Source organism: Gasterosteus aculeatus, chromosome X, assembly GCF_964276395.1.
Source record: "Gasterosteus aculeatus chromosome X, fGasAcu3.hap1.1, whole genome shotgun sequence".
Taxonomy (NCBI): Eukaryota; Metazoa; Chordata; class Actinopteri; order Perciformes; family Gasterosteidae; genus Gasterosteus; species Gasterosteus aculeatus.
In genome coordinates, this window is record NC_135698.1 from 2,134,581 (window position 1) to 2,155,869 (window position 21,289).

Genomic DNA, 21,289 nt, shown 5'->3' on the forward strand with positions numbered 1-21,289 from the left:
TACTTTAGAGTAATGTAAGAGCAATTTTAATTCTGTAGCATCTTTAATCTGAAAAGGATTTGGTGCTTCAGCATGAAAGGTGCTCTTGAACAAATTGATTATTATGTGTCTATGCTGAGGGTGCTCACATAATTGTACAAATCGGGTTTTTACCCATAAGGATAGTTTTCAACATGTTTCCATAAGATTCTTTCCAGACTTGGCTGTGAAGGGAGTGATGCTGTTGATTCAGGTTCAGGCCATGAAGGTGAACATTTTTATATTTGTTAGACCAGCGGTTCCCAAACTCAAGAACGCCGCGGCCCACTTTGAAATCTGAAAATCTTTCGCGGCCCACCGAAAACCTGTAATCACAACTCTGATCAAAACATAAACTAGGGATAATTAAATGACCTTAAGAATTTAACCAAAATCAAACATCCGCGAGCAAAAGTCCGTCTCCGCGAGGTATTTGCTCGCTTGCGAGACGTGAACTTCGTTGCTCGCGAGGAGAATCTCTGCTCGCACTCGAAGGAGTTTTCTACGCGCTCGCTGCTGTTCTTTCTGACAGTAAGATGGAGACGGTGCGTTCAGGGTCCGATCGATGCTGCGAGGTGCGTCCGCTCCCGACGCCCCCCCTCGCCATCCACGCCTTAAATCTTCGGCTCCTTTTAGAATAACTTATTTTCCCTGTTAGCAGTTCCCCGAGCAGTTTAACAACCTAATAATAGCTCTTGGTAGTATGTGATGAATAATATCATTGAAACTACCAATGACAGGATTTTCCAAATTTCTCTAAATTGTATCTTATAAGACAATACATGACTATAAATTATTATAACAAAGTAAAGGAATAATATTTTGGTCTATTTTGGTTTACACTGACTTCAGAGCAGCATAAATTAATTTTGGGATGGTAGAGAAAAGAATTATAATATGTACATGAACAAAATACAAAAACAACAAAATGATGCAAAAGGATGATAGATATTAAATTTGTATTGGTGATACAATAACGTGAAAAGGGGATTACTGAAAGCTGAGTGCTCATCCAATCCGAGATCCGTGAGTTTTTACACCCTATTTGCACCCTTCCGTTTCTAGGTGTATGAAGTCAAGCAGTTACGTGGTGTGGTGGAGAAGATTAGCTCCCTTGTCAGTAAAGTCGTTGAACCTCTCCACCCTCAAGTTGAGGAACACCAACCGAAGAACATCAAACACCTGTCACACACTTTCTCCAGAGAGAAACAGCACCTGTAAGTGCATCTCTAACGCTTTCATGGAATAAAGTTGTATCTTTGTAGGCTAATGAATTTGTCAATCCACCAAATTGTGAAGAGCATCAGTTCTTTTAAAAAAGTACATTTTTACTGTGGTACGCAATAGTAGCTTGTCTAAACTTAAGTATACATTTAACAAATGTGTTTTTAACAAACAGGTTTGATCTCTCAGACAAAGACTACTTCTTCGACAGCAAAACCAGGAGTTCAATAGTAAGTTCACTCGTGATTGTCTGCAAAGTATCTGCCAACACCAAAATGTCCTTTTATTCAAGACTAATCACATCGGATCCTTCGTCGTGTCCTGTGTAAGTTGAAGTCAGAGTGACACCAAAACACAGCAATGAGTTGGCATTTTCAAAAGTCAGACTCCCTCAAGTAGTTCTTCCCACCGATTACGTTTAAAAAAACTGGAAATTTGTGTTCATTTGTGACAATTAGCTTGCTAAACAAAAATGTGTTACAAAACATTTTTTGCAACAGAAAATACTTTTAGAAAAATCATAAATCCTTTTGCTTTTTGTTTGCATACATAAATGTTTCATCCCTGCAGCACTCCATGTTGACTTATTTTAATTTACGTCCACAATTTAAATAAAATATCAAACATTCTTATTTTGAGCGGAAGAATGAGGTTTTTCTAAACCCAACTTTCGATTTAATTTGACGTTAACCACGTGGTAATACCAGCGACCGTAATGCATAAGATAATGTTTTTCAGTCCCCCGAGGGTCAAAACGTTTTTCCGCTGCAGTTTGGTTCAGGATATTTTGTTATTGTAAATTAGAAGATCATTGTTCTGTTAGTCTACACTTCGATATCCCAGTAGAATATTGTCTATAGATATCTTTGTTGCATGTGGAATAAATTCTGTTTATCATTTCCTTTCAGGTTTTTGAAATACTAAAAAGAACAAAATGCAAGGCCAAGTACAGTATGGGTGAGTCTGGACCTCAAATCATTCTTATGTCACTTTTACGTTATTCAATGATGTTATTCTTGCATATTTTAATAATTTTCCTACCCAATTCCCATTGCCTGATAGTCCAACTCACTTTTGATTAATAAGAAATAAAAATAATTTAGTAAACGTCCAAAAGTGATTTATTGACATCTAAAGTAGCTATCAGCATAAAAACACCAAATCCAGTTTTTTGCAAATAAATCACGGATTACCGAAGGAAGCGAGAAAGAGAGCGAGCAACACAGAAAGAGTCCTAAACTAAACCGCAAATCAGAGGGAGAGAAACAGGCAACACCACTAGGCAAACAAAACTCACAAAAAAAAGTAAAAGCGTGAAAATCTAACGAGACGTAAATGCGTTTTCTGCAGTTGCTGCAATTACGACCAAATAGAGATCAAAGATGAACAGGAGAACTAACTCTGCTTTGACAACCTTTTTGAAACATAGCCAGCCCACACCAGTCACTGTGTGTCAATGTACCCATGAAACGAAGGACTTGTTGCTTGCTACCCTTCTTTTTGGGGGTATCATAAGCTTCCTTCCATGTGCAATAACGGGTAGTTTACAACACTTCGCTGGTAGGTTGTCTAACATTGTTAAGTAATATAATTCAGACTTGTACAAGCCTAAATGACCCAGTTGTGGTAACATTTTCTGAGTGGGTCTGAATATGTAGAACCCACATGAACCAAAGTGTTTGTTTTCTCTCCACAGGGATCACCAGTCTCCTGGGTCATGGCGTCTACACAGCAGCTTATCCTCTACATGACGTTAGTTCTCCTCGTGCTACTACCTTAATATTAATGATGCTAACAGTAAATCGTGTTTTTAGTCATGCTGGCCCAGGTAAAGTTTTATTATTGCGCCAACGCATCAATTCATTAACGCTTAAATTAGTTTATTGCACATAAACACAGTTTTCCTTTTGAAAAAAAATGTTGGTTACTGGGCGCCATCACCCGTTGCCCCGCTAGCCCCGCCCCCATATTCTCTTATTGCGCAATAAGAGAATATGGGGGCGGGGCTATGACTGCTCTTCAAGCTCACATGAACCGAAACAGAAAATAACTGGCGGCTTAGAAAAAATGAGAAAGGTACCGCTGATCGTGTCCAAAGGAAATCCAATACAAACATTTAAATCCCAGCTGTGTACTTGGTGCTGGACCACTTCATCTCACTCTAACAGGGACACCTGCTGATGAACATAGATATTTAATACGGTAGATAGTCTACCTATCAATAACCTAAGATGTTCCTAGTTCTAAATGTTCACTTGTTATAATGTTATGATTGTGGCTCTGGACTACGACGGTAACTTGTTTTTCTATAAGAATCTAGACAAAACGTTCATGCCCTGGCAGTGGCAAACTGCTTTGGTTTTATATTTGATTCGATTAAAATAATGTTTGAGTTGAGATCTACACAAAACTGCTACTGCGAAGGTTAAAAAGCACCGTGTCTGTGTAAAGTGTTTGTAAACCAAATGGCTTTGCACTTTTCATTCATGGAGTAATAATTAAAAAAATAAAACATTTTTTAAATTCATTATTAAATTCGATTAATTGCAGAAAAATATGCATTCATCCCATTAAAACAAGCAAGCAAATTTCTTTGTTTGTGTTTTGAATCCTTTGTAATCAGTCACATTTTGGCAAACACTAGAAGATGAGGGGAAACAATGGCATTACCGAAAGAAGTTCACACCCAAAGTGCAGCAGTCATCAGCGGTCGTGTTTCTCTTTCCTTTTCAGGGAGACATTAATGAGGAAAACGCAGTCCCCAATGATAGAAAGGTGAGAAAGATGTTTCTAAACTACATGTTCCGATTTTTAGTAGTAGTAGTAGTAGTAGTACTAGTATGTAGCATTGAGGGATATCTATTGGCATAAAATTGAATATGACATTACTGGGTACGTTTTCATTTGTCTGTAATCACCTGATAAAAAGGATTTAATGTGTGTTTTCGTTCCCTTGGAATGAGTCATTTACGTCTACATATGGAGCGGGTCCTCTTCAAGGTGGTTCTGGCCCATAAGGGACAAACCAAACACTGTGAAGCCAAGTGAGATTCTGGATAATTTGATGGTGATCTATAACCTATTGAATTACATTCCTACATTAAACTTGTGGAGATCACTTACAATATCGTTAACTACCGCTAGCCCCTCTACGCTACAGTGAAGACCTAACAGGGTTGTTCCTTCGTTTCATCGTCTTCTGTCTCCATCTCCAGGTGATGCGATTGTAGCTTTAGCATCTAGCTTTAAATATTTGTTTTGTCCAAAGCTTGAACTATCTTCTTTTCTGTGCCCTAGAGCTCCATTGTTGTTAAAAGCACGAGCCACTTAGTCCCACAAATACCAGATCTGCATGGATCCCCTAATGAACATAGTCCCCAACAAATACAGTTCTCACAGAAGTATTATCAAGAAAATGAATCAACCAACAGTACAGATTAAACAATTGAAGAACTTCCACACAGTCAAAGTATGTAGGATGTAACAGGGGGAGAAACTAAGAGGATCTCTGCCAAAAGACAAAAATGGAAGTAAAAAGTTTAAACGGTACAATAAAGCTATGCAAAAGATCCAACATAACCCTTTGGATTGTCACCCTCAGCTTTTGTATGAAGAGTGGGCGAACTATGGTGTCTTTTACAAGTACCAGCCCATCGGACTTGTGAGGTAAGGACATATATTATTTACTTCCAATTTTCTCTGTGTGGTAAAATCACAGCTAAAAATAGAGCAATGAGAATTTGGCATTTTTTGGCTGATGTCACAACGTGTCTATTCATTTGGTAAACAAGTTTTATGTTGCGTTTTATGTCATGCTCATGAGACAATAATACGCCTAGTGTGGCTGTAGACTAAATTTAAAGGCTGAAGAAAAAAAAAAAAATATATATATATATATATTAAAAAATATATATTTTTTAGGCCGGGATGTAAAAGTAAAGGACCATCCGTTGATGTAGGTTTAGTTACAGGTCATACAGGTCATAGTTGGACTGGTTTATCAACCTTGACCTTTACTCTGAAACTCATTGGACAGGTCTGACTGTATGTATGAGTTTCAGGTCTACCCTACTATATTGTTTTCCAAATAAATGCTAATAAAATAAGTCATTAAAGATGTTGCTGTCTATGAGTGAAGGTATTGTGTTGTATTATGTGTTACTGGGGTACATAATTCATTGTATTCACATAGTTCTACTTGTTATATGGGTTATATCGCATGACCCTTTAATATCCTACTGTGCTTTTTTCTGCTTTAATAAGAGTTTTGCCATCGGATAGGCCTTTTAAAGCATCATTTGTGACACAAGTTGGACTTCCTGGATCAGAGAGATATTTCATTTTGACAGTCGGCTTGTCTACAGTCGGAATCACTGCTTTCTCCTCAAGTAAACCAGTTCAGCTCAGATTCAGTGTCCTGATAGCAATACTGTAGGCCTGTGTATATAATGCAAACTGTTCTTGTCTTGTGTTGTTAGGAAGTACTTTGGTGAGAAAATCGGCCTGTACTTTGCCTGGTTGGGTCTGTATACCCAGATGCTGATTCCTGCCTCTCTAGTGGGGGTCATTGTGTTTCTTTATGGATGTGCAACGGTCAATGACAACATACCAAGGTAAACACACACACACACACACACACCCTATATGGCCTATTATCATGATTTCTTAGAGTTGTAAAAGACCAATCTCCTCCCAGAGATTTAACCTGATTCTTTTCAAATTTGTGCAGTGGGATCTTGAGACCTTATGCTCTAAAAATTGCATTTTGCCGGAGGAAATTCGAAACCAGCGATTCCCAAAGTGTGGGCCGCGCCCCCCTGGTGGGCCGCGAAGGTACTGCAGGTCGGCCGCAAGAGGTCATTTACAATAAATAAATAAAAAGGTTTTAATTTTCAATTTTGAAAAGTTTGAAATTAATATAAAAATATGTATGATGCGGCACATTAGTTATGTGAAACATTAATTGATGAAGCACAAACAATTTAAACGAACAGATTGGTTAATCGGTTGATCCATACTGGTTGTATACGGCGCTCAAGGCGCTCTGCCAAACATGCCAAAGCTCGTCTACGACGGCGAGATGCTGAGCGGCGCTCAAGCGCGTGAGATATGGAGCTTGTTTCAGGTCGCGTCGGAGAAACAAAACTGTCGTTCTTGCCGAGCACTTCATGAGATTAAAGAGCGAGGGACGGTGCCTTTTTCTTTACTGTAGCTGAACCATCTTAACGGGGAAATAAGTTATTCTAAAAGGAGCCCTTGGCAGGCGGCGAAGCTGGAGAGCAGCCAAAGATTTAAGTCGTGGATGGCGAGGGGAGCGGACGCACCTCGCAGTATCGATCGGACCCTGAAAGCACCGTCATGTTTGTTTTCTTGATGTATCTTACTGCAGCTAGCGGCCGTTTTGTTAACTACGTTAAAATATTGCATTAATCGGCCACATTAATTGCGTTTATATTGACAGTACTAATAAATATCATGAATAAATATCATTCCGGTCTGGTTTCTCCTCTTACTCCTCTTTTTCACTCTTCATGCAAGGTAGTGCCCTCGGTAGGCAAATGGATCATAGTCCAATCTAGGCATCGGACCATGTTACATTACATGGAATTTAGCTGACGCTTTTATCCAAAGCGACTTCCAATAAGTGCATTCAACCATAGGGTACAAACTGTGAAGGCTCTCTGTGGTCCTGTTGTCTTCAGAGAGCTCGTTCCACCATTTCGGAGTAAGGACAGCAAAGAGTCGTGATCTGGTTGAGTGTTTTGCTCTCAGTGAGGGAGGGACGAGCAGTTTTGCAGATGCAGAGCGGAGAGTGCGGGTTGGGATGTCGGGTTTGACCATGTCCGGGATGTAAACTGGACCCGATCCATTCACAGCATGGTACGTGAGCACCAATGTTTTGAACTGGATGCCACCGGTAGCCAGTGAAGAGAGCGGAGGAGTGGAGTAGTGTGGGAGAATTTTGTAAGGTTAAAGACCAAACGAGCTGCTGCATTCTGGATGAGCTGCAGAGGTCGAATGGCGGTGGCAGGGAGACCAGCCAGGAGAGAGTGGCAGTAGTCCAGGCGGGAGATGACAAGAGCCTGAATCAGTACCTGAGCAGCCAGAGTGTATCTACAGGATCGTGTTGTCGCAGTAATGTTGGGAGTCAGGGAGAGTTGGCTGTTGATTGTGACGCCGAGGTTCCTAGTGGTTAAAGTGGGCGTTAACACGGAGTTGCCAAAGTTGACAGTCAAGTCCTGGGTCGGAGAGTCTTTTCCTGAAAAGAGAAGTAGTTCAGTCTTGTCGGGGTTGATATTCAGATGGTGGGCGGACATCCACTGAGAGATGTCAGTCAGTACAGGGAGATATCCGTGCCGCCACCTGGGTGTCTGAGGGAGGGAAGGAGAGAATTAGTTGTGTGTCATCTGCATAGCTGTGGTAGGAGAAGCCATGCGAGCGAATGACAGCGCTGAGAGAGTTGGTGTAGAGCGAGAAGAGAAGGGGACCCAGGACGGAAGCCTGAGGAACTCCTGTTGTAAGAGGACAAGGTTCCGACACAGATCCTCGCCAGGTTACGCGGTAGGACGAGAGAAGGGAGAGAGCAAAGCCTGAGACAGTTAATGAAGGGAGGAAATAAGGATCTGGTGGTTGACTGTCAAATGCAGCAGAGAAGTCCAGAAGGACGAGGACAGAGGAGAGAGAGGCGGCTCTAGCAGTGTGGAGTTGCTCTGAGACAGCAAGGAGAGCAGACTCTGTGGAGTGGCCTGCCTTGAAGCCTGACTGGTGGGGGTCAAGGAGGTTGTTATGGTGGAGATAGGAGGAGAGTTGGTTAAAGGTCGCACGTTCAAGGGTTTTGGACAGAAAGGGATGAAGCGAGACCGGTCTGTAGTTGTTTTCTTCAGAAGGGTTGAGGGTAGGTTTCTCTCTAACAGATAACAGAGCATTGTTGATGTTCTATTACATGCTGGATCTGCCATAATGCTCGGTCACTCTCACGCCTCCGTCTTCTGTCCCTGACCACGAAAACATCTTCTGCTTCCTCTGGTTCCTGTCTAACGGTGTTCCTCCATGTGAGCTGATCGCAGACTTTGGTCTTCGTCCAACTATTCCCTGTGTTCGTCGTACTGCTTCTGAACATTACTGGCTGAGGGCTTCACACGGGCCAGAGAAGAAAGCGGGAAAGAGGCGATCCAGGCAGAGGGCCGGGCTCTGCAGACAGACACTACTTAATTGAAGAAGACTTCATATGAATGAAAGAACAGTTTTTGACAAAATGCTTCATAAAATGTAAAATTTCTATGTAAGAATCTGATACTATTTTTCATGGATGGAAACTTGATATTGTCTTATTCAGACCGTGAATACAAGGTTCTTTACAAAAATATGCATGTTCCATTCAGGAAAATGTTTGTTGCTCTACTGAATGTTAAATTAATATATTTGCTTTATATTATCGAGCCGTTTTTGTTTCAACTTAGTGAGAGTAAATGTGTCTGTGTACATGTGGCTTGATGTGTGTGTGTCCTCTTATCCAGCATGGAGATCTGCAACACAATGAACAACATCACCATGTGTCCTCTGTGTGACCGCGTGTGCAGCTACTGGGAGCTGAGCTCGGCGTGTGCCACCGCGCGGGCCAGCCACCTGTTCGACAACCCAGCCACCGTTTTCTTCTCCATCTTCATGGCGCTGTGGGGTGAGAGGACGCACACATTGCACACAATAATATACATGGCGCATGATTAAACCACGTTGCCCGTAGTTACTGTTAGGAATGCAAAATAGGAGCTAAAGTTTGTGATATTTGATCAAAAACACAACGTTTTTCCATTTGTAAAATTGAATCCAATTCTGTGCTCCCCAATGCAACTTATTGACCCAGTATTTAACCATCAAAGTAATGACATAGAATAGAATGTACAGTCACAAAGTAGGGGTGTGAAACTCATTTCAGGTTCGGGCCAGATACTGCCCACCTCCATCGAACACGGGCCAGACCACCCGACCGCAGGAAGACACGGCCGACGGGGGGGGGGTGAAAAACAAATTGATATAAAAAAAGGCACAACCAGCCTCCCGTATGTCCCCTTTACGTAAAGGGGACCTTTCTGCAATTCTCACAATAGCAAAGTCATCCGGCGGGCCGGCTGGATTTGGCCCACAAGTTTGACATATGTGTCCTAGAGTAACCTGGAACCTGGTGGTTGCGGGACTAGATTTCGGTATCAGGTGCTTCCTGCCTTCCGTTTGTAGTTGCATTGACTCATCACATTGACGCGGGCTTCGGCGTCATGCAGGGAATCAGGCCGTTTGACAGCAAAAGGCAATATCCCGTAGTCCAGATTAACAATGTGCCTGTTATTTCTACTGTCCTCCTGATGCACCTGCTCACACAAATGCAGCGTTTAGAGTTGGCGCATAATAGAAAGTACCTCCCGTCCACAAAGGGTCTAACTCTATTCTCTCTGGTTCAAAGCTGCAATGTTCATGGAGCACTGGAAGAGGAGGCAGATGAGGCTGAACTACGAATGGGACCTGACCGGCTTTGAGGATGAGGAGGTGAGTGGTGCCAAATAACAGAACCGTTGGCCATTTCCACTTGGCGTACCCTCGCCACTCGGTGCCTTCCAGCGAAGGACAGGAAGTGATGTATGCCTGGAGACATTTTCAGACCACGTTGAATTCCTCCTCAACACGTGCATGCATGGAGGGAAAGGGAAGTGATGATGTGATGCTGCTGTTTATACTAACACCCCCTCTCTCTCTCTCTGTGTCTCTTGGTTTATTTCTCACAGGAAGCTCTGAAGGTTTGGATGAATCCCCTTTCCTTCATAAATCCTCTCTTCACTCTTTTAGTCTTTCCGCTTCTCATGACAACACAGCTTCAGAGTTACTATGAATGATATTTTCAAATGGAGTCTTTGTTCAACGGTGCACAACATATCAGTGGTTTCTCCATCAGTGCAGGTATTGGTTATTAGAACAAGCCAAGGAATAATTATACAGAATAAAATTAAAATGGCATTAATCAATTCTATACATGCTTGTGCTTATGCGTGTGTATCTAGCCTCTTGATGAGGCAGACCATAATATAACGCAAGTTTTAATATGGAAAACTTCAATAACCACTCAACAGCAATATGCTATTTCTTAAGTGTATTGCTGCAGTTTGTTTGGTAAATGACAGCAGCCAGTTCATGAGACCAAAATCATCTCTTCTCATCTTTTGAAAGCCTGTCTCGTTGGTTGTGGGGGATCACACAAGGACTTCACATTGCTTCTCTGACTGACTCGCTGAGTGGAACCTGGGAGGAAGGCTGAAGAAAACTGTTGACAAGCGATAAATAAGACAAATATCACATTGAGGAAATTGTTTTTACTGATAAATGTCAGAAATATATCTGATAATTACATTAATTCACCAGTCATGACACATCTTTTTAGGGTAGTAATGTAAGAATATGAGCTTAATTACATCGTTGACTACAGATAAATGACACTCCCACGTTCCATGAACCACTGCTATCAACCTTTACTCTGCGGTCACATTTGCTCTCTTGAAGTGCTGCGATTATTCGCTGACCTTCAGGCGGATGCTGCCAGATTCACGAAGCCATTGTGTGAATACAGTGAAAGCGTTGTTGGACGGACCAGTCTCTTCTTCCTCGGCCATAAACACGTTTCACTGCCTGTGCCTGTCATTTTTGTTTTGTGCCACCGTCACAGGACCACCCGAGGGCCGAGTATGAACTCCGGGTCATGCAGAAGTCTACGAGCAAAGATCAAAAAGCACAGCACAAGGTAATTACATGGCAGGCTCTTAATACTTTGTGTGTGTGTGTATTTATGAGCACTGTTTACAGCCCCACAGTTGGTGTTGTGCAATTCTGTGACACTTGTTTTTCATCTCTTATTTATTAGATTAAAAAGCTCACATGTCAAGACCGCCTGCCAGCTTACATGACTAACCTTGTCATGATGCTGCTAATGGTAAGAAGAAGGCCATTCTCTGCATAAAACCAGTTGGAAATGACGGTTTCCCTTCCCCTTCATCCTGAAGACCCGTTCCTTGTCAGATCGGTGTTACGTTCGCCATTGTGTTTGGCGTGATCCTTTACCGGATCTCCACCAAAGCCGCCCTCTACATGAGCGCCAATCCGGTCACACGCAGCAACGCGCAGCTGACGGTCAAAACCACCGCGGCCATCATCAACCTGGTGGTCATCCTCATACTGGATGAGGTGTACGGAGCTGTGGCACGATGGCTCACCGTGTTAGGTAAGCAACTGGTTCACTCGGTCACATGTCCATGAGGACAGTCGTCCAGCGTTCATAGCTATACCCCTCAAAAATACATGCACTGCAATTTGATGGAGAAGTTTTGTCACATTTATTTGTCACAGAATTAACTAGTGGCACTTCACAATCTTTTCCTTAACTAAGGCAAGGAAAGTTTATTTGTATAGCGCTTTTCATACACGAGGCAGACTCAAAGTGCTTCACATCATAACATTTCATACAATACAGTGAAATAAAATGCAGGAATTAAAAGACAATTAAAAACAGCAAATAAGATTATAAATTAAAATCTTATTTAAATTGTTTAATTAAAGGCAGAGGTTAAAAGTGCAATGTAGGTAAAGTTTAGCAGAAGGCGAAGCTGAACATAAGTTGTCAGTCTTGTTTTAAACGTGGTCAGAGTTGGGGCAAGTCTTAAATCTTCAGGAAGTTTATTCCAGCTGTTTGTTGCGTAGTAACTAAATGATGCTTCCCATGATTTGTATTTACTCTGGGAATCACTAACAGATTGGTGTCAGAAGATCTTAATGATCTTGAAGGCTTATGTACACCTCTTCAGACTCTACCTCGACTAAAGACTAACAAATTGCAGCACTTAAATTGTACTTGTGACGTCACTCATCTATAGCAAATTGTAAATTCGCTTATTTGAGGAAATTGCACTTTCTTGTTTCTTGTTCTCCTGAGTTTGTACCCTATGGTTGAATGCACTTATTGTACGTCGCTTTGGATAAAAGCGTCAGCTAAATGACATGTAATGTAATGTAATGTAGTGGAAGCATATCAGTGATATACTTTGGCCCTAAACCATGTAGTGATTTATATGTGAGCAGTAGGATTTTGAAATGAATTCTCTGACATACTGGGAGCCAATGTAAGGATTTAAGAATTGGTGTAATGTGCTCACATTTTTTGGTCTTTGTTAGAACTCTAGCAGCAGCGTTCTGAACAAGCTGGAGCTGCCTGACAGTTTTTTTTGGGAGACCTGCAAGGAGACCATTACAATAGTCTAGCCTACTAGTTATAAAGGCATGTACAAGTGTTTCTAAGTCTTGAGCTGACATGACCCCTCTAAGTCGTGCTACATTTTTGAGGTGGTAGTAGGCCGATTGTGTTACTGATTTGATGTGACTCTCCAAGTGTAAATCTGAATCCATAATAATCCCCAGATTTCTGGCTTTATTTCATGTTTTCAGGGACAGAGAGTGAAGGTGTTGGGTTACTTTAAACCTTTCTTTTTTAGCACCAAATACAATGATCTCAGTTTTGTCTTCATTTAGTTGTAGGAAATTTTGACACATCCAGTCTTTGATTTGCTCAATGCACTGGCACAGAAGATCTATGGGGCGATAGTCGTTTGGTCATAGCGCTACATAGATTTGGGTGTCATCAGCGTAGCAATGGTGGTCAATCTTATTTTTTTGCATGATTTGTCCTAAGTTGCTTCCAACTTACAAGCAAAAAGAAGCAACGTCTATTTTCTTAAGACATGATTGTATGAGGATACTTTTTAATAGCGCCCAATGAGACTTTCACTGTTCAGTGACTGTTGTTGCTTAATGCGTGATGATTGTGATGTTCTTACCATGCCTGTGACTTTGTGAAAAAAGCTCTCACCTCTTTTTCCAGAATTGACATCCAGCCCACACGTGTGAATATTTCACGGCAAATTCAAACAATTTGCGTTCTACCCGCTCTCACGTCGTATTCTAAAAGTTCTCACATCAAGTCCACCAGCTCTTGCATTTTGCAACATATTAACTCGACGTGTGTGGCCCCTTCAGTCAGAGCTTATGTGCGTTTTTTTCACTGCATGAGGTTCTCTTGGCTTTCAGAGGTCCCTAAAACCGACAAGAGCTTTGAGGAACGACTGATCTTCAAGACCTTCATTCTCAAGTTTGTCAACGCTTTCACCCCCATCATCTATATTGCTTTCTTCAGGGGAAGGTTTGTCTCATTGTATCTTGAGTGTGTCATTTTGTTGTTGTAATGTATTCAATCACTCTTTCATCACTTTTAAACCTCTTCATTATCCTCCCTCTAGACTGGTCGGCAGACCAGGGAGCTACCTGTATGTGTTTGAGTCCTACAGAATGGAAGAGGTAAGTTCAGCCTGCCCAGAAAAAAGACCACTACTGCAGAAAAACAAAAAGTTTTGTGAAGGAATATTTCCGTTCTGTGTGAAAGCACTCATGACAAAACAATTGAGGTGTGAATAAATTAAACAAAAAGAAAAAGTGTGTGCATTCCTACCGATACAGATAAACACAGACCATTCATTACCTCCGCCCGCTTTGAGCTTCATATTTAGATCATCTTTGCAAGTGTTACTTGTTCAGAACAGAAGTCGTGGCCAGGTGCTCTCACGGATCAACCGTCCTTAACCTCCTCCCACGTGCAGCGCGCTGTACTTCACCATTCCTGTGCTTTGCTCTGTTTTTTATTCAGTGTGCTCACGGAGGCTGTCTGATGGAGCTGTGCATCCAGCTGAGCATCACCATGTTGGGAAAGCAGCTAATACAGAACAACCTTTTTGAGATTGGCGTACCGTGAGTATGGAATCTTTTGAGAAAAACAGAATAAACGTTGGTGACCGTAGGTTACCATGACTACAGCAGTAGTGATGATCCTGGCTCAACACAAATACAAACTCTCAGGAAAACGCTGTTGTGTTCACATTTCGTGGGTGCGTGTGTTCCTCAGCAAGCTGAAGAAGCTGATTCGCTACATTCGGTCGAAGCAAGGGGCTTTTCAGGAAGAAGAGAGACAGAAGAAGCTGCAGAGATACGAAACCGACCACTTCCTGGAGCCGTTTGCTGGCTTAACGCCGGAATACATGGAAATGAGTCAGTACCATTCAGTGAATGAAAGAACAAACCAAATGCTCCCGTATTCAGTGGCTGAGTTATCAGGAAAGGTCAGAGGTCACACACACAAGGTCCTTTTGTCATGCTTTGTGGAATGTGTGTGTCCTCAGTCATCCAGTTTGGCTTTGTCACGCTGTTCGTGGCGTCCTTCCCCCTGGCCCCGCTCTTCGCTCTGCTCAACAACATCATTGAGATACGACTGGATGCCAAGAAGTTTGTGACTGAGCTGCGAAGGCCGGTGGCAGCGAGAGCCAAAGACATTGGTGGGTTCTACTGAACATCCTGTAGCTCTTACACAGACAGAACCTGAGCATGGAACCCATAAACATCTCTATAATGCTATGTTCAGATCATCAGACACACATTTTCCGTCTCTGTTAAAACAATGTTGATTCGTATGTTTGTGCCTACAGGTATATGGTACAACTTACTAAGAGGGGTAGCAAATGTGGCCGTCATCATTAACGTAAGTAGACCACATAAGTTGTAATGCATGCAGTGCACTTGGAGGGTTTCCTTCCGGTTAAAGGAAGTAAAATGGTAAACTTGAAATGCAACTGAGCGCTAGCGTCTTGTGGCTCTAGTCTTTTGAGTCCCACGTGTCCTGGATGTCCATCAGCTCATGGTTTAGTGAGCAGGAGGTCACCTCCTCATACCGTCACTCAATAGAGCCTCGATCAGCACGTCGGCTATTAGCTCATTAGGGATTGGTTGTCCACAACGCTGCATCATCAGGGCGGTGAGAGACATGTGGCGGCGGTTCAGGGGAGAGCAGGGTCGTTTTTCAATCAGAGGATCGTGGGTCCTTCGGGACGGACACTTGACCTCAAAATGAGTGAATGATGACATGTAGTGTCGGAGCTCTTTGAGCGGTTGGAAGACTAGAAAGGAGAGATATTAGGTGGAGACCAGTAATACCAATGTCCCGATTGTATATTTCTACTAAATATCAGCCAATGGCGATCAGTAGTCAGGCACATGGTCAAGCTTTTTAATCAGCCAGTGTCAAGCACAGCGTCTGAGTCGGCGAGTACAGCTTGCTTTGGGACTTTGTAATGCAGAGTAGTGAGGAGGGTTCCACTTGGCAAACAAAACACCCCGTGGGATATTATGAGGCTACTTCAAAGCACTTCTGTCTGGAGGTTTTTACCCAGAACATCAATTGGCTTTTAAAAAACTGAAAAAATATCATTTTTGTAGCTTAAGCCTAGTTTATGCCTCTGCGTTTTCAGAGAGACGCAAGCCTCCTGCAGCCTGCGATTGGTCTGCTAACTACGTCCTTTCCAAAGTCTCACATTTCCGTTTTCATTAGCACAATCCCGCCATTATTAAAACGAAGAATGTTTACGGGAGAACGGATCAGACTGAAGAGCTAAGAGATAAATAAAGCAACCAACGACTTCCACACACAAAGACGTCTTCAACAAAACACGTCACTCCGCCTGTTGTTCTGGAGGTGAATTGCTCTGCAAACCACGCAGGCCTTTTAGAAAAATGAAACGAGTGCGTCGACACGACGATGCGTAAAGACGCAGAAACACGCGCCAGCCTTAAATCAAATATTTTTTCCACATTTTCAACCTTAGTTTCCTTTCAATACAATAAGGCTTATATAAGGCAATAAACTAAGTATGAGATATGAGTTTTCACATAATCGCATCCCTCCTGGTTCTTGTGGAGGTTAGATTATGGCTCCATGCTGGTTCCACCGACAGCACATGGTGTAACCTCCTGGTTACACCCGGTTTTTTTTTTCTGATTTCAGGTAGGTTTTTTTTCAAACCAGCTGTTTAATGGGTAAATCCAACATTGACTCCTATAATTCAGTCTGAAACCTGGGAGGTGTGTTATCCAGGTACAGTTATCATCTAATGAATGAATGTTGCTCAACAGTGAGCATTGTTGAGGGAAGAGAAGAGTCGACTCTCAGAGGCCTCATCTGATGAACGAGTGGATGCTTTCATTTCAACCAGACACGTATGTTGTTCCGTTCCACACTGTCTCGTTTGCACATTCTAACTTCATATCCTTCCCCAATCTCTGACCCCCTCCCACACCCACCGTCTCATCACCACCTCCCCATCCGCCCAGGCGTTTGTCATCTCCTTCACCTCAGACTTCATCCCTCGGATGGTCTACCAGTACATGTACAGCCCCGACGGCTCCATGCACGGATTTGTCAACAACACGCTGTCCTACTTTAACGTCAGCCACTTCCAGCAGGGCAAAGAGCCCATGGACCCGCTGTACCTCGGCCACCCCGTCCAGATGTGCAGGTGGGAGATCCGTCTCAGTTCGCCATGAAACCAAGTTTAGCATTTAAAACACCAGCGAACCGCTGTCATTTTCTAACAAGGTGTCATTAATTGAGACCAATGTTTAAAGATCCTTTGCACTTAATAACTAACATTGTTGATGTGGTTTCCAAAGTCTGAAGGTAGCTTGTAAAATTCACCTCATCTGCATTCGTCACAATAAGTCTATGCTGATTTATTGTATGCCTTAACTTAATCCATGGTTTCACTATAAATCAAACTTTAAAACTAGAAGATTCACTTTCTCTTTAAACATCACCTCAGTTTTTACTCAGAAACTCAAATTATGATCTAGTTTTAACTTAAAAGATACACTCGTGGAGGTTCAACTTCTAAAATATCCGACAACATATTCAGGTTCTCTAACAACCAACTTACTCGCCTGACTGCTTTGAGGACAAATTATAGTAACTTACATTACTTTTGAAGGAATATGCTCTGCTCACATGCATCAGAAAAGAAGGTAGTGTGGATCATTACACTTCTTCCATTGTCTATGTCTGTGTGCACGTGTGTGTCTGTGGGGTCAGGGGAGATATATAAAAGGGGTTAGTGTTGGTAGCTGGTTTCTTTTTACATTACATTTCATCATTTAGTCATTTAGCTGATGCTTTTATCCAAAGCGAGTGACAATAAGTGCATTTACCATAAGGACACATGGGTTGCCAGAGTGAGATTATTTTATTTTATTTTAGTATGAGCTTACATTTCAGATTTGACATTGACTGAATTTCTGTCCTGATGCTGTGCTGGAGGATTTAAATCAATCAAGGAACTTTCCGAGGTTATGTGGAAGTCTGGGTTCACATGAATACTATTGGTAAGATGAAATCATAACATGTATTTTTGTTTCTAAAAAAAGGTATAAGGACTACAGAGACCCCCCCTGGTCAACCACTCCGTACGAGATCTCAAAGGAGTTCTGGGCAGTGCTGGCGGTCCGACTGGCTTTTGTCATTGTTTTCCAGGTAAGATGATTCATGCAGAAAAGTAGGAAACCGATAGTGTCGACTCTTTTTACAAACTGTATTTGGTAAGTAAAAAATCTACTGTAAGTTTTCCCCTTCTGACTAAAATGTTCCCTAAGCGTTATGATTTAACACCAAGATATCACAGCAGAGGCGGAAGACACACACTTTACAAACAAAGAACAAATGTGACATTTTCTCCCGCCTTCATCTCCACCAGAACGTCGTGATGCTCATGAGCGACATTGTGGACTGGCTGATACCGGACATCCCCAAAGACATCAGCCTCCAGATCCACAAGGAGAAGATCCTGCTGGTGGACCTCTTCCTGAAAGAGGAGCAAGGCAAGGCCGGCAATCTCGAGCGCAGGTCCTGTGTGGAGGGAAAGGAGAATTGGAGCAGCAGCAACAACAACAAGCACAGCAGCAGCACGGCCGCTCAGCCCCGCTCGGGTCTGCACACCAACAGCACCAACAGCCTCTAGTGCTACAAACAATCAGCTGTTCCTTCTGCGGAGCACAGCCCACTAGCCGAGTCCAACCCAAACTGTGTTGTTGTTCTTTTTTTTGTTCAGAACATTCCAGCAGCCACATGCACGTCGCAAAGTGTCCCAATCGACACTTTTTGCACGCGTAGCAGCATTTGTGAATCCATTCACAGATCAGTAAATTAGCATGAGGATTTGAGAAAATGTAGAAGAAGAATGCATGCTCAGTGTCTGTAAATAAGAGTAGTTGAAGGGAAGATTTGGAACTTGTTTATTCATCTCGCCAGATGCCCTGATTGGACACATCAAAGAGAAGTAAAAGGAAAAATAAGAATAATTGTTTCAACACATTCTCATTCCTCTTCACCTACGGACGCTTGGACAGAATCCCTTCGCACCTCTTTTTGGTTGGATCATCAGTACCACGCGATGTGATGTCAGGCCCACGGAACGAGACACGGGGCTGGTTGTGTGCTCACTGCCCGGTGGTCGCCTCTCGTCCTCCATGTGCGACCAATAAAAAGGGCTTCAGATTTCACAATAGCAACAATTTGCCTTCAAGAGCTGAAGAAATAATTTCCATTTCGGACTTCACATTGGCGCCGCGGCGTAGTGCAGCGCCGGTAGCTACGCGGTGTTACGTGTACAACGCAACGTGCACTTTTTCATGTAACCAATGGGAAATGTCTCATTCTTGTATTTGCCATTGTATCTCGGTATTAGTTCTCTGCAGCTGTAGATTGGTATTTTTATTATTGAACACAAATACTGAAAACTAAAAAAGACGTTACTCTGCAGAAATGCTTCTAACTACGTTGAATTTGAATCGCTTTGGCGTTGCATCCCGCACATCCTCTTGTTGTGAGTGAAGCAATGACTTGGTCTCGCCTGCCTAATAAAAGGAGGAGAGGACGGGAAATGTATACTCTCAATAAATATTGTATTTCTATAGCATCTTGACTCAGGACAGTATGTGTATCTGGTTCAATCATTCACTCAGCTCACTCAGATAGAACCTGAGCTACAGAATGAACTGTTAACGTCGACTAAAGCTCTACAGAGGGATGGTGGCAAAGTGAGGTTTACAGACGACTTGTAGATCACGTAGGTTGTATTGACTTCAATGTAAAAGCATTGTGGAATCAGCCGCTTTAAAATGTTAAAGAGAAACCTTTCAACCAGGGTTGAGTACGACGTCTGAAAGTGTTTTCTGTACTTTTGTACATTTATTTGTTTCCCAGTTATTACTATAATGTTCGATTGTCAGTGATTCCAAAGCACACAGTAGTTTATGATGGTCATTATTACATAAATATATAATTATGGAACATTAAAGTGAATATAGTAATGATTTGTGAATTTGAACGAAAAAAATAAAATTTTGTTTTTCGGTCGGAAGAGAAAGTCATGTTGGTCATGTATCTAGAATTTAGTTTAAAAGATGAACAGGAGAAGGATAACCAGTATAATACCAGTTGGAGATGATGATTTAAGAAAAGTGGAGAGGAGATCACTACTAACATACATTAACAAGCGCGTTGAAGTGAGGGAAGCGTTACAGACGTCAGCTCCCCTTCAGCGAAAGGGGGAAGGGATTTGGAGGCTCTGGGTCAATTGTCTTATGTTCAGACAGAAACCAGACAGACAAAATGGGCTGAAGGGAAAAAGTAGAAGCTGGTGTTGGGCTCCCACCACAGCACGAGGCTGACTTTTGAAGCAGTTTTCTGCTGCCGGACATAAGCCCCCCCACCCCCCGAAAGGAATGTGCCTTCTGCCCGTTATTATGGCCACCAAACATGGTTTTACGATGACGATTGAACAACTCGGCTCCACCAGCAACTTCATACACTGCTTGCGGCTACACATTTATCATGTTTTTTTAATGGATGACATCAATCCAAACTTTTTCACAAACAAACATTGCAACCGTGTGGTGTTTTCCAAGTGTGGACCCTCATGTCATTTGAGTTCACATTGAAATCCTTCAAGCAGGCTGAGCAACCATCAGGTCTCTCTTTTGGTATGTGGATTCTCTTGAGCCTGAGACCCAAAAAAAGACACCTTTTCACCGCAGACCGGGAAAATAAATGGCTGCTCCCCTGTGTGACTCATCATGTGATCCTGCGGATTTGTGACCCGTTGCCTCCGGGTCTAACGTGACCAGTCCGATCTTGGCACATTCGTGGGTGTTTTTCGCTCTACTAGTCACTGGGTCTATTCCTGGCTAGCGAACCTAAAGTGATGATATTGACTAATGTTCTCTATTGCTTAGGACGCTGGGGCGGCGGTAGGTAAGACACTGTTCATTTTATGCATATTAAATTCATCTTTTGGGGGGATTCTGCCAAGCAGAACTCTGCATCACGGCCCCTTGATTATCCCGGTTTAGGATGGAGTTCAACCGCCAAAGATTCTGCATTTCAATATTATGCTGTGTATTAAATGTTTGTCAATTCAGACGGAGTTTGTCCTGATTGCAATGGCGTTTAAGCGGTAGTTCTAGAAGGAAGACTCCCTTTATGCCACGCGTAATGTAAATATGCTTCAGCTGGTCTCCCCGAACTATCCAATCAGTGGAGATTGGCTGCACCCAGGTGTATACGACCAACAGAGGCGGCGCTGTGGCTCTAAACCAACCAATAGTTGCTGTCAAACCCTTTAAGGCAGGGGTGCCCAACTCAATTGCACAGGGGCCCAAAAATTCAAAACACACAGGCCGAACAGAATAAACATTTATTGAACACACTAAAACTAAATGTTTATTTTAACATAAATATAAATACAAAGACAGAAATGGTATTCTGGAATAAATAAACTTTAAATAACTTAAAATATCTTGCTCTCCGTCAAAATTATACAAGTTAGAAATATGAACATGCTACAACATGTAAACTGCCCCCCATTAAATCTACCTCGGCCTTGGTTGCCCCCTCCCCACTGTCTTCTCGGTTGGCTGTAGCCACCGTACAGTGGGGCCCCCGTCATTGGTTGCGGTCCTGCTTGGTGCGGGGCATAAGGTTGTGGATCGTGAGCCTGTGGAGGATGTACGCAGCCTGTTGTGGTTGCTGGGAGACCAGCGCATAAGGAAAAGGGAGGGGGGATCTGGATAAGCGCCACATTGGAGGTGG

At 42.6% G+C, this 21,289-nt stretch overlaps 1 protein-coding gene across 4 annotated transcripts in view; it reads left to right on the forward strand.

The window, feature by feature from the left end:
• The window catches only part of LOC144383665 (anoctamin-1-like), a 31,489-nt gene extending 12,374 nt beyond the window's left edge, over positions 1–19,115 (forward strand). For 2 of the 4 annotated variants that reach the window (XM_078082129.1, XM_078082131.1), the window contains 22 exons: positions 1,084–1,235; positions 1,418–1,472; positions 2,151–2,199; positions 2,939–2,994; positions 3,976–4,017; positions 4,844–4,908; positions 5,721–5,855; positions 8,760–8,920; positions 9,701–9,783; positions 10,020–10,031; positions 10,952–11,026; positions 11,147–11,215; positions 11,302–11,503; positions 13,360–13,471; positions 13,569–13,626; positions 13,973–14,073; positions 14,228–14,370; positions 14,502–14,654; positions 14,805–14,857; positions 16,483–16,667; positions 17,569–17,674; positions 17,895–19,115. In XM_078082129.1, the coding sequence (XP_077938255.1) occupies positions 1,084–1,235; positions 1,418–1,472; positions 2,151–2,199; positions 2,939–2,994; positions 3,976–4,017; positions 4,844–4,908; positions 5,721–5,855; positions 8,760–8,920; positions 9,701–9,783; positions 10,020–10,031; positions 10,952–11,026; positions 11,147–11,215; positions 11,302–11,503; positions 13,360–13,471; positions 13,569–13,626; positions 13,973–14,073; positions 14,228–14,370; positions 14,502–14,654; positions 14,805–14,857; positions 16,483–16,667; positions 17,569–17,674; positions 17,895–18,158 (2,331 nt within the window). In that variant the 3' untranslated portion in view covers positions 18,159–19,115. Of the gene's footprint in view, positions 1–1,083; positions 1,236–1,417; positions 1,473–2,150; positions 2,200–2,938; positions 2,995–3,975; positions 4,018–4,843; positions 4,909–5,720; positions 5,856–8,759; positions 8,921–9,700; positions 9,784–10,019; positions 10,032–10,951; positions 11,027–11,146; positions 11,216–11,301; positions 11,504–13,359; positions 13,472–13,568; positions 13,627–13,972; positions 14,074–14,227; positions 14,371–14,501; positions 14,655–14,804; positions 14,858–16,284; positions 16,385–16,482; positions 16,668–17,568; positions 17,675–17,894 lie in introns of those variants that run through there. The other 2 variants (XM_078082130.1, XM_078082132.1) reach the window with 2 other exon arrangements.
• The last annotated feature ends 2,174 nt before the right edge of the window (positions 19,116–21,289 follow it).